Genomic DNA, 15216 nt, shown 5'->3' on the forward strand with positions numbered 1-15216 from the left:
AAGCAAGAGGACCTGCACTTGCAACTATTGGCTGCCTGCAGCTATTTATTAGTATGTTCATTTAGAACAAAAAAACATCCAACAAAGCAAAAATATTACTTTATTTCCTTACACTAGTACAATAGTTCTCTAACAAGTTCACCACATAAAGGCATAAAGAGGTTTTGCCAACCAGATTTCTCCTTCCTAACGCTGTCCACTTCAATTACACCCTTTGAATTTAAGTGTCAATGTAACAAGTAAAAACACAGAAGTGTTAATTTTAAGTGTTCAATAGCACAGGAACAAAGAATTTATCCTTTGGTGTGCTTTGGCAGAGCCCAGCACTGTTGTTCAAGCAGACACAGTTCTCAGGGATATCAATGAACCAACATACAAGCTCTTGATAGGAAACTAAAATGCCTTTTTTTCCCTGAATATTTAAGGCATGTGCTGAAAAATACTGAGCAGCAGTAGGATTATCCTGGGACAATTTTCCAGTTCAGAGTTTAAAGGGTGATGTGAATGTCTGCTACTTATCTGTAATGTCCTATTTGCATTCCCATCCTTTGTCACCTTGCAGGGGAGGTGAAGTCTGCTGCTGGAGGAGACTGCAGGACACACTGGGAGTGACAATCAACAGGAAGCAGGGAAATGCACAGGGAGTGACTGGACAGGGAGCATGCTGCGTGGTGTTAATTGTCCCACTAACAACTGCCCCATCCAAGCAGAGGTGGATGAATGAAGGACAGACAGGCAGGAGGGGCTGAGAGGACACACAGCACTTACCTAGCATCCCCTCCCCTCCTGACTTTAATGCCTGAGTGGTGCCTGGGGCAGTCCGGGAAGAATCCAAGTGTCCTTCGTTATCCAGGATGTCTGATGTGTCCCCGTTGGTGGCTACATCAGAGTCTGGGATTATTCCATGTTTCTGTGGGAAGCAAAAGCAATGCTTTAGAGCTGCTCCAAAAGGGAAGGACTGTCAAGTGCTCTCATCCAAGATACTCTGAATAAACAATTGCTTCAATCATTCCATTAAACGTGGCTGGGAGTCAGGAAGGAGAACAGATACTGCACTTCTCAGTTCAGCCATTCTGACAGAAAGCATCTGAGCCCAGCTCTTTTATTTTTTTTTAATATAAATCTGCTGCATAAGATGTTCCTCAGAGAAATGACTCCTATAAAAACAACTTCTTTATACTCCAGTCTACACAAAGAACTCACAATCAATAGTAGGGGAAAGGACTTCATATAGAAAATCCCTGAAATGGCAATTTATAGGCAACATGAAAATTGAGTTATTGCTACTGAGCTAGACCTAATTTTTCTGCCCAAATGTACAGGGGGAAAGGGTCAGCAGGTGAATATAAATTCATTTTATTCCTCTTGCATACCTTCAGTTGCTCCTTCAGCACAACCACTTCGTCTCTAAGGTCATCCCGCTCACTCCTTATGGAATCAAAGAAATCTTTCTGCCTCTCTAGTGCCTGAGTTCCCACCACAGACAGAGGGCCAGAAGATGTGAAGAAAGGAAGGGAGACAAGTAAAGGCCATGAAAAGCAAATGTAGACAAGAATGAGCTGATTTGAGATATTCAGGGGATGGAAGGGGCACATGAAAAAGATCGAGTTTACAGATTATAGGACTGAGTTTGCATACAGAGAGAGAAACCTCAAATCCAGGAAAGCTTCCTCAATAACCAAGAATTCCTGCCAAAGACATTCAGAGCCCAATTCTTCACTGGGGATCCTTCAAATGAGGGTCCACTTTTTATTCTTATCTGCTAGACAAGCTGATCCAAACCCACGTTGCTTTAGCATGCACACTGAAGACTCCATGTCATTTCCATGTGTTAATAATGGAAGGGCATGGAAATAGACCCACTGGAATTCAGGAGTCTTTTTAGTTTACATTTTAATTAATTTGAAAGCTGCCATTAAGTCATCCTTAGTCTGGGATGCACCATGTGCAAATGCATATTTTGCTACTGAACTCCTCCCTCCCAGTATTTCTACATAAATACAAATAGAACAATTAAAAAAAAAAAATTAGACAGTTTTTAGTTTCAAGCTGCTAAAAATTACTGGACAAGCTGCCAGATTTCTTTCTCCTACTCTCTTCAGGAAGCCTTTCAGTGATCAGCAGGAAAAGAAAACCAGAGTAGGTTTCCATGTGGCTTTGATAAGAGGTGGTGGGAAGGGATGAGAAGCAAGGGAGACTTTCATCCCAACATCCTATAAATAGCTCCAATACCTCTTTATCCCACTCCAGTTTCTGCTCAGTCTGCAGATTAAATCTGAAGAAGAGAAAACTCAGTGCTGATGGAATTGCATTATAAATAGCACTTCCTTTCCCCACATGGCAAATGCAAATGGTGCAGCACAGCAAATCAATTGCCCTTGCTTTGAAAGCAGAAGAGCTGCTAGGTTTTCCTTGGATTTTAAGGTGCTACTGGCCAAAGACAACACTTGCTATTTGCTACTTGACTGGCAACATCACAGCAAGCAAAGGCACTACAGAGGGGTTTTAAAAAGCAGGATCAGTGTCACTTTGAACACATTGCAGGAGTTGACAAGTCCTACCCCTATTTTTTTGTCTTTCCACTCTATTGTCTCCTGAAGATCAGAAATTTCCCTGACATAGCTCTGCTGTTTCTGTTGCAGCTGTTGGATTTCCTGAGGACAGGAGCAAAACAAGAAGACAGAAAGCAGGTAACAGGTTAACAAGGAAGGCCAAGATTGCAGTGGTGCCAAAGAATGAAAAAAGTCAGGTGCTAAAGTAAATGAGTAACTGCAGTGCACAGTTCCTGACATCCCAACTGAACCTGTACTCCAGAAGAATCTTATTATCCACAACATGACTTAAAACAACTCACACAGTTCTGTTATTTTCCCCTGTATCTCCACAAACAGCTGTCCAAAATACAATATTTAGGAAGAATAAGGTAATACTTAAAGTACTATTTCCATTAGTCAGCTCTGCACCTGTTTGGTCTGAAACACTAATATTTCTTCTGGTGAGAAACTTGAATAGGGAATAAAATTCTCCATTCCTCACATTCTCCACTCTACTGCTGCTTGGGAATGTACCAATCAAAGAAGCCATTAAAAGAAAAAACCAGTTACTTACTGCAAGCATTTCTTCTCTCTGCTTCAAAGCCTCTTTGATTTCCATGAACTGAAACTGCAATATGCTATGAGCATGCTTCTCCCTCTCAAATTCCTGTGAATAATGAAATATTCACCAGATTAATATTAATCAAAAATAGCATCCCATCCAAAAGAGGAAAATAAGCCCAAACACAAAGAAAATGCTTAGTGCAATGCAATTCATGAATATCCCTCTAATCACAATCCCACAAGGGTGCAATTTTTAACGAGTTTGTCCTTTTTCCAAGATGCTATTATTGCACCAAATATAGAAGTGGCAGACATCATTTAGCCCATTTCATAAGCTGAGCAGGAGGCTGAGGAGCTGTCACACTCCAGTCCTTCAGACTGCACAGATGAATGGATGGGAATTTAACCCACTCTTCCCACATGAAAGTTAACTGGACTTTGAAATAAAAAGATAAAAAACCACACAGTATTTTTCAGGAGCTGTGTTTTGAAGTGGGGTGTAGTGAAATGCCCCAAGCTACAAGAAGCAGTTCTGAAAACATAAGCCCCAGTTTTATTATTTAACACCAAACCACTGTCAGCTGCTGAATTAATGTAAAATTTAATTCAACATTTAACCACGGAGCTGCCTGAACTGCACAACTCTCCCAGAGGCTGCCTGGAGACACCTTTGTGTAAAACTGCTCCAGAAGTCCCTATGGACAACCCCTATGAATTTACTTTAGAGATGGAATATAAAAGGAGATGTGACAATATCAATGTAGCCTTTACCAGCCAGAACATTTCTCCCCTTCTCCAGAAATGGCTTAGGGAAAATTCTCATTTGTATGATCACAAGTGCACAACAAACTGGTATTTCACTTAATACTAATTAAACCAGTAATTCAAAATATAGAATAATAATTTAGCTGCCTTCTCCCAAAGATCTCTACCCCCCTCCAAAGCTCTCCCTATTTTTCTTTTTTCCCCCCATGCCAGAGCTCTTTACATACTTTACTTTTCTCTTCATATTGCCTCCTGGATTCTGCCAGCTGTTCCTCTAACTCTAAGAGTGCATCCTTCAGGGTGTCCACCTGGTACATGAAATTGGTTTTCTCATTGTCCAGCTGAGCATTTGACACCATAGCCTTCTTGTACTTCTCCTCAACTTCAGCCAGAGAGTCCTGCAGAGAACAAGCAGCCCTGGTCAGAGTCAGAAATGAAGGAGGACTTTGCCAACCAAGACCTTCAGTGGGGAAATCAAGCAGCAAAGCACAAATGTGCCTGTGGAAAGCAGCATGAATGCTGTGCTGGAGGATCCAGCTGTCCCAAGGTGAGCAAACCCTGCCCTGTCCCCACCAGGTTTGTGCAGCCTTACCTCAGCACGGAGCAGACGCTTCCTGAGCTCTGCTGCTTCAGCTCCTGCCTCCTGCTTCCCCTCCTTCTCCCTCCTCCCCCTGCACTCTGCCAGCTCAAAGATGGCAACTTGGGATGGGGTTTTTTTTTTAAAGGTAAACTGGCCTTGATTTAAGATCTCTTTGGATGATTTGAGGCCAGAAATCAAAGCAGATTCAGCCACTTCACAGTAATTTCAGAGATCCCTTTAAACACTGACTCAGGATTCACTGGGAAAGAGAAAGCTGCAGCTTTTGTGACCTGATGTGTGATTTCCCATATCACATCCCTTCTTTACAAATTTACTCTCTAAGATACAATTCCCAGTATCTTGAAAACCCCTTCTTGTCAGCTTGACCTGAATATAAGAGACATTTATGACAACAAATGATGGTAAAATAAAGATAAGCATAATTTTTCATTTATGCAGACAAACTATGCACCACTTGATTTTAGTAAAGAAATAAAAGAATTATATAAACAAAGAGTTATCCAAACAGAGGAGTGTAAATGTGCAAACAAGGAGGACACACATGTCAACGTTTTAGTTTACAGATCAAACAATCTCTCATGGAACTTGTGTTATTTTAATTATTTCATTAAGTATGGGTGAGTTTCATATACTTCCTTTTTCAGCTGATAACAGAACTAAGGATGACAGTGGCAAAGTCTAAATCAGTGGCAAAGTCTAAATCAGTTTAATTGACATTTCTATTAACAAATGAGATGATTTGTCTTTTAGGACACAAATTTGTCCAGTTCAAATGCTGAACTGTGTTTTGGGTCACTTTCCAGCTCCAGATGAGAAATGCCAAGCACAGGAAAGCCACCAGGATTTGGAAAGCTCAGAAAGGAGCTGGAAAGGAAGTACATGCAAGGAAGAAGTTCAGGAAGTTCTGCTCCACTCCTTCAGCATGCCACGTTTTGGTGTCTTAGCATCAAACAGTGCAGCTGAGATCCAAATCACCCCAAAAGGCAGTCTAAGGAACAGGGACTGAAACTTTTTTATGCAGTGGGATTATTTTGCTCTATCTGCTACTCAGTGACCCCAAAGAAAACCAAAATTTTACCAAAAAAAGGCCAACTACTCTGTTTCTAGAAAACTCACTTCAAATGGCAACACCTTCATCTGTCAGCACCGAGCTGATGACACAAGCAGCAATTAATGCTGGCAAAAGTTGGATTTATCCATTTGCCTTTTCCAAAAAGCCACAGCTCACTGCTCACTTAGGAGGTGGGTGGAACATGGATGGACAAGCTGGTTGTTGTATTTCTGTTGTATTCATCAACAAAATGCATTTTGTTTATACAAAATGTATTTATGGCTTCCTGGAAGCCATAAATAGTAAGAGCTTCAGCATAGTAAGAGCAGTAAGAGCTTCAGCATTCCTTCTTCATGTGACAGGCTTTGATAAATGGATAAATTTTGTTGCAAGAATTGTTGAAGGGGAAACCAAAATGACACCTCACATGGCCTTATAAAAATAAAACCAGAGAAGGTTTTAAACTCATATTTGTTTTTAGTACTGCAGGAGATGAGTTCTAGCTCATCTCCCAACACTGGAAGGTTTCCTGGATTAGGAAACAATATAAAAAAACCCCAAATAATTTTAACTTGCTAGAAAAAACAACGACCTCCTCAAACCAGCAAAGCCAAGGTGCAGTAGCAGGCAGCAGCCTCTCAGGGAGCACTGGGCAGCACTTCCCACCACAACCCCCCAGTGAGAACAGTCTGCACACAGCTCCCAGGAGAACAGCATGCAAGGGCAGCTCTGGGCTCCCACTGGGGCCAGGGTTAATGCTCACACACCAGTACCTTCAGCTCTTTCAGCCCCTGCATGTATTTGCCTTCTACATCCTGAATCTGGTCCTTTAACTCATAGATGTCCTGAGGGAGGTGAGAAGGGTCAGTGACAGCACAGGGTGCAGCTGGGAGGGACAAGCAGTGCTCAGGGTGCTGCTCCCACACCTCTCCCACACACCTGAAGGGCTCTGACCCTAAGCTGAGGCTGTGCCAGATTTCATGGTCAGGGGTTTGGGCTAATTCTGATTTTCTTCTTCTGGAAAAAATGGAACCTTCAGCGTTAAGGAGGAGGTGCAGACCCAGGTTCAAAGCCATCCTCTGTCCCTTTCAGTGATGATCACCCTCTGCCCCAAGCTCTCTCCTCTGTGCTATCCCCACCCTCCTCCCATTCCCTGTTCCAGCCTGGGAGGTGCCTTTTACAACCAGTCCCATCTGAGACACATCTCCAGCAAAGCTTCTCCTTCCAGCACCCCATTCCCTGCCCCAGCTCCTTCCTGAAGGGGATATTCCCTAATTTATTCAGGGATGAGCACTCCTCACCTTGATTTCCCTGATGGAGGCCTCTGTGTCAGCTGAGATGGACGTGTCCCCACTGCCCCTCCGTGAAGAAGTCCCTCCAAGAGAAGCCAAGGTAGCTGCTGATAAACTTGAGACAGTTCGTGCTCCCTGCAATCACACACAGATAAAACTGCTCAGAACTTTCTTTTCCACATAAATTATGGGTTTGTAGCTTTCCCCTTTTCTTCTTTTTTTTTCCTAATCCACACATCACAGCAATCCTTGCACTTCTAAATGATTTGCTTTTGATTAAAATCAAACTTTGCAAGAAGTAAAAAAAATCAAAATCAAGATTTAACAAGGGAAACTCATGAGAAAAGGCAGATCAGAAGTATTTAAATAATACTGCAATAGGAGTTTGCATAATTTAGCTCCTAACTGTTAATTCTGAATTGGAGAAAGTCTTTAGGGGTAGTATCAGCCTGCCAGACAAGTTCAAAATTTGCAATAAATCATTCTGTGGAAGCTTTGGAAGCTCCTCTCCTTTATGGGTATTTATTTACTCTGCAGCAGTGGCCACATGACCTATTTGACTGTACTCAGGGTTAATATAGCCTCCTCTTTTATTATGATGATTTATTTATTTTTACATAAATAACTTAGGTCTTATAATTAAGATCTAATAAACACACCCAGTGTTTGTGTGGCTTAGCCTAAAGGAGTTGCTGTTGAAGGTCAGCTACTTAACATTGAGTAAGCAGGGGCTGGAAAATTCATCTTCAGAAATGCTGCAGCAGAAAGCTCCAGAAATTCAAATTTTATGGATTTTATAGGAGATTTCTGTGCACTCATGTCAAGCTGTACCCACTGAAAAGAATGAACAAAGCACTATTGTCAGAATAATTGATAAGATCCTTCTTACCTTCTCAAAGTCCTTTTCTGGCCTTTCCTCAATCTGTAAAAGAGAGGTTGAGAAGGAATCATGAATAGAATCAATAAAGGGCAAGAGAAAGCAGTGATATACCAGAAATGGCACCACATCCTCCCCATCCCAAAGAGCAAGGTACCAAGTTAAGACATGAAATCTAAAGCTTCAAACCTGTGGTTAATATTCCTCTCTCAAGACAAGCAACTGCAACTTCAAGCAAAGATCCTAGACAACAAAACTGACCCTCAAATCAAAAATCAGGGATCAGTCCAAAGTCTAAATAAATGGCTCTTTTAGGGTTTCAGTATTTCACTGCAATTTACAAATTTAAAGAGAAATCCTGTACCAAAACTAGCCTAGAAGAACCCCAACAGTGAGAAAGCAGCATTTAGAGGGACAGAAAATTACCAGGGATGCAGAGAATCAATAAAGGGCAAGAGAAAGCAGTGATATACCAGAAATGGCACCACATCCTCACCATCCCAAAGAGCAAGGTACCAAGTTAGACATGAAATCTAAAGCTTCAAACCTGTGGTTAATATTCCTCTCTCAAGACAAGCAACTGCAACAAAGATCCTAGACAACAAAACTGACCCTCAAATCAAAAATCAGGGATTAGTCCAAAGTCTAAATAAATGGCTCTTTTAGGGTTTCAGTATTTCACTGCAATTTACAAATTTAAAGAGAAATCCTGTACCAAAACTAGCCTAGAAGAACCCAAACAGTGAGAAAGCAGCATTTAGGGGGACAGAAAATGACCAGGGATGCAGAGAGCTGAAGGGTTTAAAAGTTACAGAACATCTCCATCTAAAATAGAAGTAAGTGAAAAAAGGACTGAATGAAATGAAAAACTCAGCAGAACTCAACAAAACCTGAATTCTTCTTGGGACATTCAGCACAGTCAAGTTGGTTTCCCAAAAGACTCCTGGAAAAATTAATGTCTTCCCCAGAGCAAGAAGAGCCCAATTGCCAAAGGGAATAGTAGAAAAACAATCAGGACAGACCTGATTCAGGGGAAGGCAGGGCAGAACTGAGGTTAAGCTGATAATTTCCACTGAAACCACACTCAAAACCTGCATCTCTTCCTGATCAGTTTGGCAGAGTTGTTTGGAGCTTTTTTTATTTTATTATATAGAACAATATGGGGATAATCTCACTCATTATTCTTCATATTACCTAGGTTACCCTATTTAAAAAAAAATCTCAAAACTGTGTTACAAATCAGCTTTTTACACTGACATCTCACAGCCAAAATTCCCTCTGAATTAGCATCAGGAAATCTTCAGTCTGAGGCTCCAAAGGAAAATAAGCCAGACTTAAAGCACTAGATCTAAACTTGCAAAGACGCTGAATCCATAAAATCTTCAGGGGAAAACCCCTCAAATCTCTGATTTTGGAGGCAAGAAGAGAGGGTCATTAATGAAGGCAGACAATTTAGCTCAGACCAAGGACAAGATGGACTGAACTGGGCAAAGAGCTTTTTATTTTCAGGCCAGACAGCTCCAAGTGCTGGACTTGGCAGCCTTCTAGCCTGGCCAAACACTGTGGTGCTGCTGTTTATGCAGACAGCTGTGGCAGTGTCAGTAATGGCACGTGCCAAAAGATTGGAGTGTCCACACTCATGTACCTCTGGAAATCTGTGTACAGCCTTTTAAAATGTATCTTACAGGGCACAACTCAAAATACTCATTCTCCTTCAGCCAGCTGCACAATGGCCTCAATTTTCTGGAACAAAGTGCAACCTCAGTTTTTAGCAAAATAAAAAAGGGAGCAAATATCAATATTGATTTAATGATGCATCATGTGAGTAAAATAAAATAAAAATGAAATGAAATAAAATAAAAATGAAATGAAATAAAATGAAATGAAATAAATGAATAAAATAAATAAAATAAAAATGAAATGAAATAAATAAATAAATAAAATAAATAAAATAAAATAATAAAATAAAAATGAAATAAATAAATAAAATAAAATAAATAAAATAAATAAATAAAATAAATAAAATAAAATAAAAAATAAATAAAATAAAATAAAATAAAATAAATAAAATAAAATAAATAAATAAAATAAATAAAATAAAATAAAATAAATAAAATAAAATAAAACAAAACAAAACTGACTCATCACGTGAGTCAAAGAGAAGCTTGCATTTACAAAGGGGAATGTTGAAGACAATATGAGAGACATGACTGCAGTGTTTCTACTCAGAGCACTCCTAACCACACCTGGGAAGCCTGCTACACCTTTATTGCAAAACTATCTTAAATAAAGGCTCTGATGGGGCATAATCTCTAATAATGAAAGCTGTTAAGTAGCATCTACAATTGAGCTGGTTAAGGAAACAAACCAGATTTCATTTTTCATCCACTCAGTGCCATGAATGCCATACTCAGAGCAGCTTCTCCTCAAAACCAGCAACTATCCCTAACAATTCATTTAAATATTAACACTTAAAAACTCAGTCAAAAAAACTCACACCAAACTAACATCCTCACATCACACAGATGCCTCCTGCTACACGACACTTTTCTAAGTAAAAAGCCAGACTGAAACAAGCAGCATTTAATTTTATGGTTACAGGGTAATGATACACCAAAATCTGTCTTGTACAAAGAGAGAAACCTACTTTAGATTAATATTTTATGCAGCTTTCATCGTGCTCATGTTTAGATGAATGTATTCACAGCACTCTTTAAAAAGATCAATTTTTCCTAAAGGAATCAGCCACCAGAGGGACCTCCAGGTTTCAGCTTTTCCCCAGTCCCCCCCAAGCCCTCTGGCAGTTGATTCAGCAGTAAATAAAACAGAGAAAGGTCAGGAGAGAAATGTTTATGTTTATTTGAAGTTGGACAGAATTCTTGCCCCAATACTTGGCTTCTGCATTATCACTCAATCGAGAACATTGCAATTGTTAAATAGGCTGAGAAGAACTTTTCCACCCTCACGTGCACTCAGCACAGCCCTTCCTAAAAATATCCTGGCTTTGGGACTTTTCCACACACAAACATAAAGGACTGACAGAATACTTGCCAGAAAAGGAGATTTAAAGAGGGATTCACCTAATGGTGCCTTTAATTTACACAACACTACCATTTCTCATTTGCACAAGGGTTTGGGTCTGTCTCTAATCACAAATTATCTTCCTCTCCACCAACAACTGGGGCAATTTGTATTTCAGGGCATAAAAAAGCAGAAAAAGGAAGTAATTTTCTGAGGAACTCCAGCATGCACATCTTTGTTTTGGCTGCTCTCTGCAAAATAAGTGCAGTGGGATCAGAGTTCAGCCTCCCCTGACAGCAATTTCAGAATAAATCCAGAGCCACATGACAAAAATGTCAGCAATATCAGAGCTCACCACAGCTGGAAACACAACTCGAGCAAGATCACCCCACAAGCCTTTATATGGCCTGTTTTCTATAGATTAAAAGGGGAATTAAAGCCTTTTAGGTGAAGCTCTTTGCCACCAGTGGAGTGTCCAAAAAGAGTTCCTGCAGCACTAGCACAGAGCATCCAACCAAGCAAACACCTACTGCAAGTACAGGATCTTAAACTCAGTGAAAGGGCAGGACTGAGGCACAGCTTCCACTTCCAGGCTCCTGAACAAGGGCAGGGAAGGGAAGGTTTGGGAAGGGAAGGTTTGGGAAGGTTTGGGAAGGTTTGGGAAGGTTTGGGAAGGGAAGGTTTGGGAAGGTTTGGGAAGGTTTGGGAAGGTTTGGGAAGGTTTGGAAAGGTTTGGGAAGGTTGGGGAGGTTTTGGGAAGGTTGGGAAGGTTTTGGGAAGGTTGGGAAGGGAAGGAAGGGAAGGGAAGGGAAGGGAAGGGAAAGGGAAGGAAGGGAGGAAGGTGAGGGAAGGGACGGGAAGGAAGGAAGGGAAGGGACGGAAGGGAAGGGAGGGACGGGGAAGGGAAGGGAAGGGAAGGGAAGGGAAGGGAAGGGAAGGGAAGGGAAGGGAAGGGAAGGGAAGGGAAGGGAAGGGAAGGGAAGGGAAGGGAAGGGAAGGGAAGGGAAGGGAAGGCTGGAATTCTCCCTCCTGTGCCATGACCCATGCTCAGGTATCAGAACAGCTTCAGTGTTCAACACGTGGCTGTCCCTGCTCAGCTCCAGCTCACATCTTGCACTTAGCTCAACTTCCCCTCAAAGCAAGGGGGATTTTTGGTGACAAATCAAATGAGGATCATTTCCTGCCCTTAAAGTAGCACAGCACAGCTTGAAGTGGAAATATGGCTCACAGCAGAGAAAAACTGTTAGGCCAGAGCCTAACAATTATCTACAAAAACCTGGAATTAAGAAGAAGAGGTACTGCAGTCATTACAATCCCCCCAAAAACCCCACCTTACCAGTCTGATCAGCTGGGCTGGGCCGGGCAGTAACAGAGTTCCTGCTGCTTCTCTGAGAGCCACCTGAACTCTTCCAGCAATTAGCAAGAAGCCTTTCCAAGTCAGCAGGGGAAAACCACTGCTGAACTCTGTCAGGTCTGAGGAGGGTTTGTGAGAAGAATCCTCTCTCAGGAATGAGTGCTATGCCAAACATTGCTGCCTAAACAAACTTATCAGTGCCAGAAATGCAAGTTAGCACTGCAGCAAATCCTCACTCCAGAGGGGCCCAAAGCACATCCTGACTGCCAGAGGCAGGGCTGGGATACAACCTACCCTAAACCTGCAGGCAGAGAGAAGGAAAAGCTTCCCAAGTGCCTCCACCACCATAAAGTCTGTCAGTGCCTTCATTTTCTTTATGGGGAGAACACACAAGTGTCTGCCAGTGAGCAAAGGTGTTCCCAGCTGGGCACTGAGGTGTGCCCTGGAGGCAGGGACACACTGGGGAGTGAGAGCAGCAGGGATCTGAAGTCCTGGTCGATGGGTTGGATCTGAGTCAGCAGTGCCTGGAGCCAGGAGGGACATCCCTGTCCTGGGGGATCACCCCAGCAGTGCCAGCCAGGCCTGTCCTGCATTGTCCTGTCTGCTCTGGGCTGGGGCAGCCTCACCTCCAGTGCTGGGGGCAGCTTTAGGTAAGATCTAAAGCTGTTAGAGAGTGTTCAAAGGAGAGACAGAAGATAGGGAAGGAGCAGCTGAGGGGCACTTGGACTGTTCAGCTGGAGCAGAGGAGACCCAGGGCAGAGCTCAGCATGGCTGGCATCCTCCTGCCCTGGGGCAGCTCCCATCTCTGCTCCCTGACATTCCTCTGGATCCAGGGAATGGCTGGAGCTGGGTCAGGAAAGGTTCTCCCCCCAGAGGGTACTGGGGGAATGGGCACAGCCCCAGGCTGCCAGTGGACAACACGCCCAGGGATGCCCAGGGTGGGATGGTTGGGGGGTCTGAGCAGAGCCAGGGCTTGGATTGATGAACCCTGAGGGTCCCTTCCAGCTCAGGATATTCTACATTCTCTGTGTGTGCTCAGGCTGAACTCTCACTGCTCATGTTGCTGCCTGAGGTTCCACAAGCCAGGATGAACCATCATCATCATCATCTCAGCACTGCCCTCTCCTCTGGTTTCACCTGCCTTGCCTTAGAGAGCCTTCAGACAAATACCACTGCATCCTGAGCCTGGTTCAGATTTGGAAATAATTGCTTTTCACTAGCAGCTTCTTGATTTAGAAAAGAAAAATAACAAAACTCCTGCAATTCATACTAAAAGTCCAGCTCTGCCAAAACATGCTGAGAGCTCAGGCCCATCTGTACAGAATTATCTGATGTTTGCTCTCAGTAGTGTTAAGATCTGTACTTTATGTGAGGATGGTTTAATATTAAACAGTATATTTGCATATCTGCAGTAACTGCAAGGACAACAGTGGGATAACTCAAGAAAAATAAACAAACAGCCAACTTCATTCAGATATAGTGAATTCTTAAAATAACTCTAAAGTCAAATATTCACACTTTGTGTTGAAGTATCTTCCTGCCTTTGACTGCATCACCAACGTGGTAACACAAATGAGAACACGAGCTAGCAAAGCTGTGCACAGCAGGAAAACCACTGCAGGAAAACTACTGCTGCTTTTTGCTCACTGCTCAGTGAACAGTGATAGGAGGGGAAAACACAATTTTCATCTCTGAGAAAAAAAATCAGAGCTGCAGTGACAAGCTCCTGTTTGCTTTAATTTATAAAGTTCCATGGAATCATTCTCCACTCTCAAGTACCCAGCTGAAAACTCTACAAGAACACTTTGAAGCTTGTCAGTAAAAGTGATCCCTCCCCCTGAGCTACAGGAAGAGCAATGTCTGTTTAATGCAGAAAAAGAAAATGTAATCATAAGGTGCTGGATTGACCCTGTGTAGCAATGAGAACTTTTAGGATCAGCTGGACTCACTATGACATTAACTCTGCTCACTTCAAGGTGACAGAGACAAGGGAAGCTCTTCAGAGCAGGCAATAAATCCCTAATTAAACCCAAAAAAAGGGAATTTAAGGAGTGCCTGCTGTCTCCCTGCAGAGCAGAGTCAGCTGACTCAGCACAGCCTCTCCAGCCACTTGCATACCAAGAGGCCAAAGTATAAAGCAGGGAATTTAAAACCCAAAACCTCCCTTGCACCTCCCAGCATCCTGTGATTCCTGTAAGGAACTTGCAGGAGTGACTCAGCTGGCACAGAGAAAACACCCCCAGGGAACCAACTTTGGGCACTGGGTGGGTACCCAGCTCTCAGTGCCCTCCCAGAACTGTGATGGAATCCCTGCTTATTCTGATTAGTTCTTGCTTTGGGGGTAATTGGAATTCAGTTTGCAAAGCCATTTAAGATCTATTGCTAATATAAGTTATATTCTGCAAGAACTCCTAGCTCAGGGACTCAGGTTCAGAGGTTTAGTAAAACACTGATTTATTTATAGCTCACCAGCTGCCATACAGTATCCAATGAAAATCCCTCTGTTTTTTACCAATTTTAAAAAGTGAATGTACCCTTAGAACACCAAAACTTCAGGGCACAGAGCTCTGTTGTATCAGTTTTCAAATGGCAGACTCCAAAACTCACTCTCTGTGGCAAATTAATGTTGTTATATTTTAGTTAGAGAGTGTAAGCTGCATGTTTCCTCTACCAGACATCCTAGTGCACTCAGCAGCTCTCCCCATGCTTGGAAATAAATCAGAAATACCCAGAGCTGGAAACAGCCCCAGAGAGGAACAGCCCCAGAGAGACAGCACAATGTGTCTTTAGAAAAATTAAAGATAGAAGCCCCTAAAAGCAGGGGATGGCCAAGCCTTTAGTGATGCCCTGTGCAGGCTGACCTGGAACAGAGGCTGGACAGAGTTAAAGAATAAAGGAGGGATTTATTAAAAGGATTTTCTCAATGGATCCACCTTGGGCAGCACAAGAGCCCAGCCAGGGCTGCACCCAAGATGAGCCAAAATGGTCACAAAATGGACAACTGGTCACAGGGTCTCTCACTTTTATAAGTTCTGTTCCATTTGCATATTGGAGTTAATTGTCTAATTTATGCTTTAGGTTATGAAATCCCATCTGCTTGTTTTTCTCTCTTCAGCCCACGTTGTTTGTGCTCCTGGGCTGAGATTTGGATCATTTG

The 15216-nt window shown here is 42.4% G+C and overlaps 1 protein-coding gene across 15 annotated transcripts in view; it reads right to left on the reverse strand.

The window, feature by feature from the left end:
• The window catches only part of LRRFIP1 (LRR binding FLII interacting protein 1), a 103792-nt gene that overhangs the window by 15136 nt on the left and 73440 nt on the right, over positions 1-15216 (reverse strand). For all 15 annotated transcript variants that reach the window (XR_007780567.1, XM_050987528.1, XM_050987530.1 and 12 more), the window contains 5 exons: positions 7697-7729; positions 6817-6942; positions 4091-4261; positions 3109-3201; positions 769-910 (listed from right to left, as the gene is read on the reverse strand). Coding sequence is in view for 14 of the 15 variants with exons in the window: in XM_050987528.1 (XP_050843485.1) it covers positions 769-910; positions 3109-3201; positions 4091-4261; positions 6817-6942; positions 7697-7729 (565 nt within the window). In the remaining variant the exon portion in view is untranslated. The remainder of the gene's footprint in view (positions 1-768; positions 911-3108; positions 3202-4090; positions 4262-6816; positions 6943-7696; positions 7730-15216) is intronic.

Source organism: Serinus canaria (genome assembly GCF_022539315.1).
Source record: "Serinus canaria isolate serCan28SL12 chromosome 7 unlocalized genomic scaffold, serCan2020 HiC_scaffold_29, whole genome shotgun sequence".
Classification (NCBI taxonomy): domain Eukaryota; kingdom Metazoa; phylum Chordata; class Aves; order Passeriformes; family Fringillidae; genus Serinus; species Serinus canaria.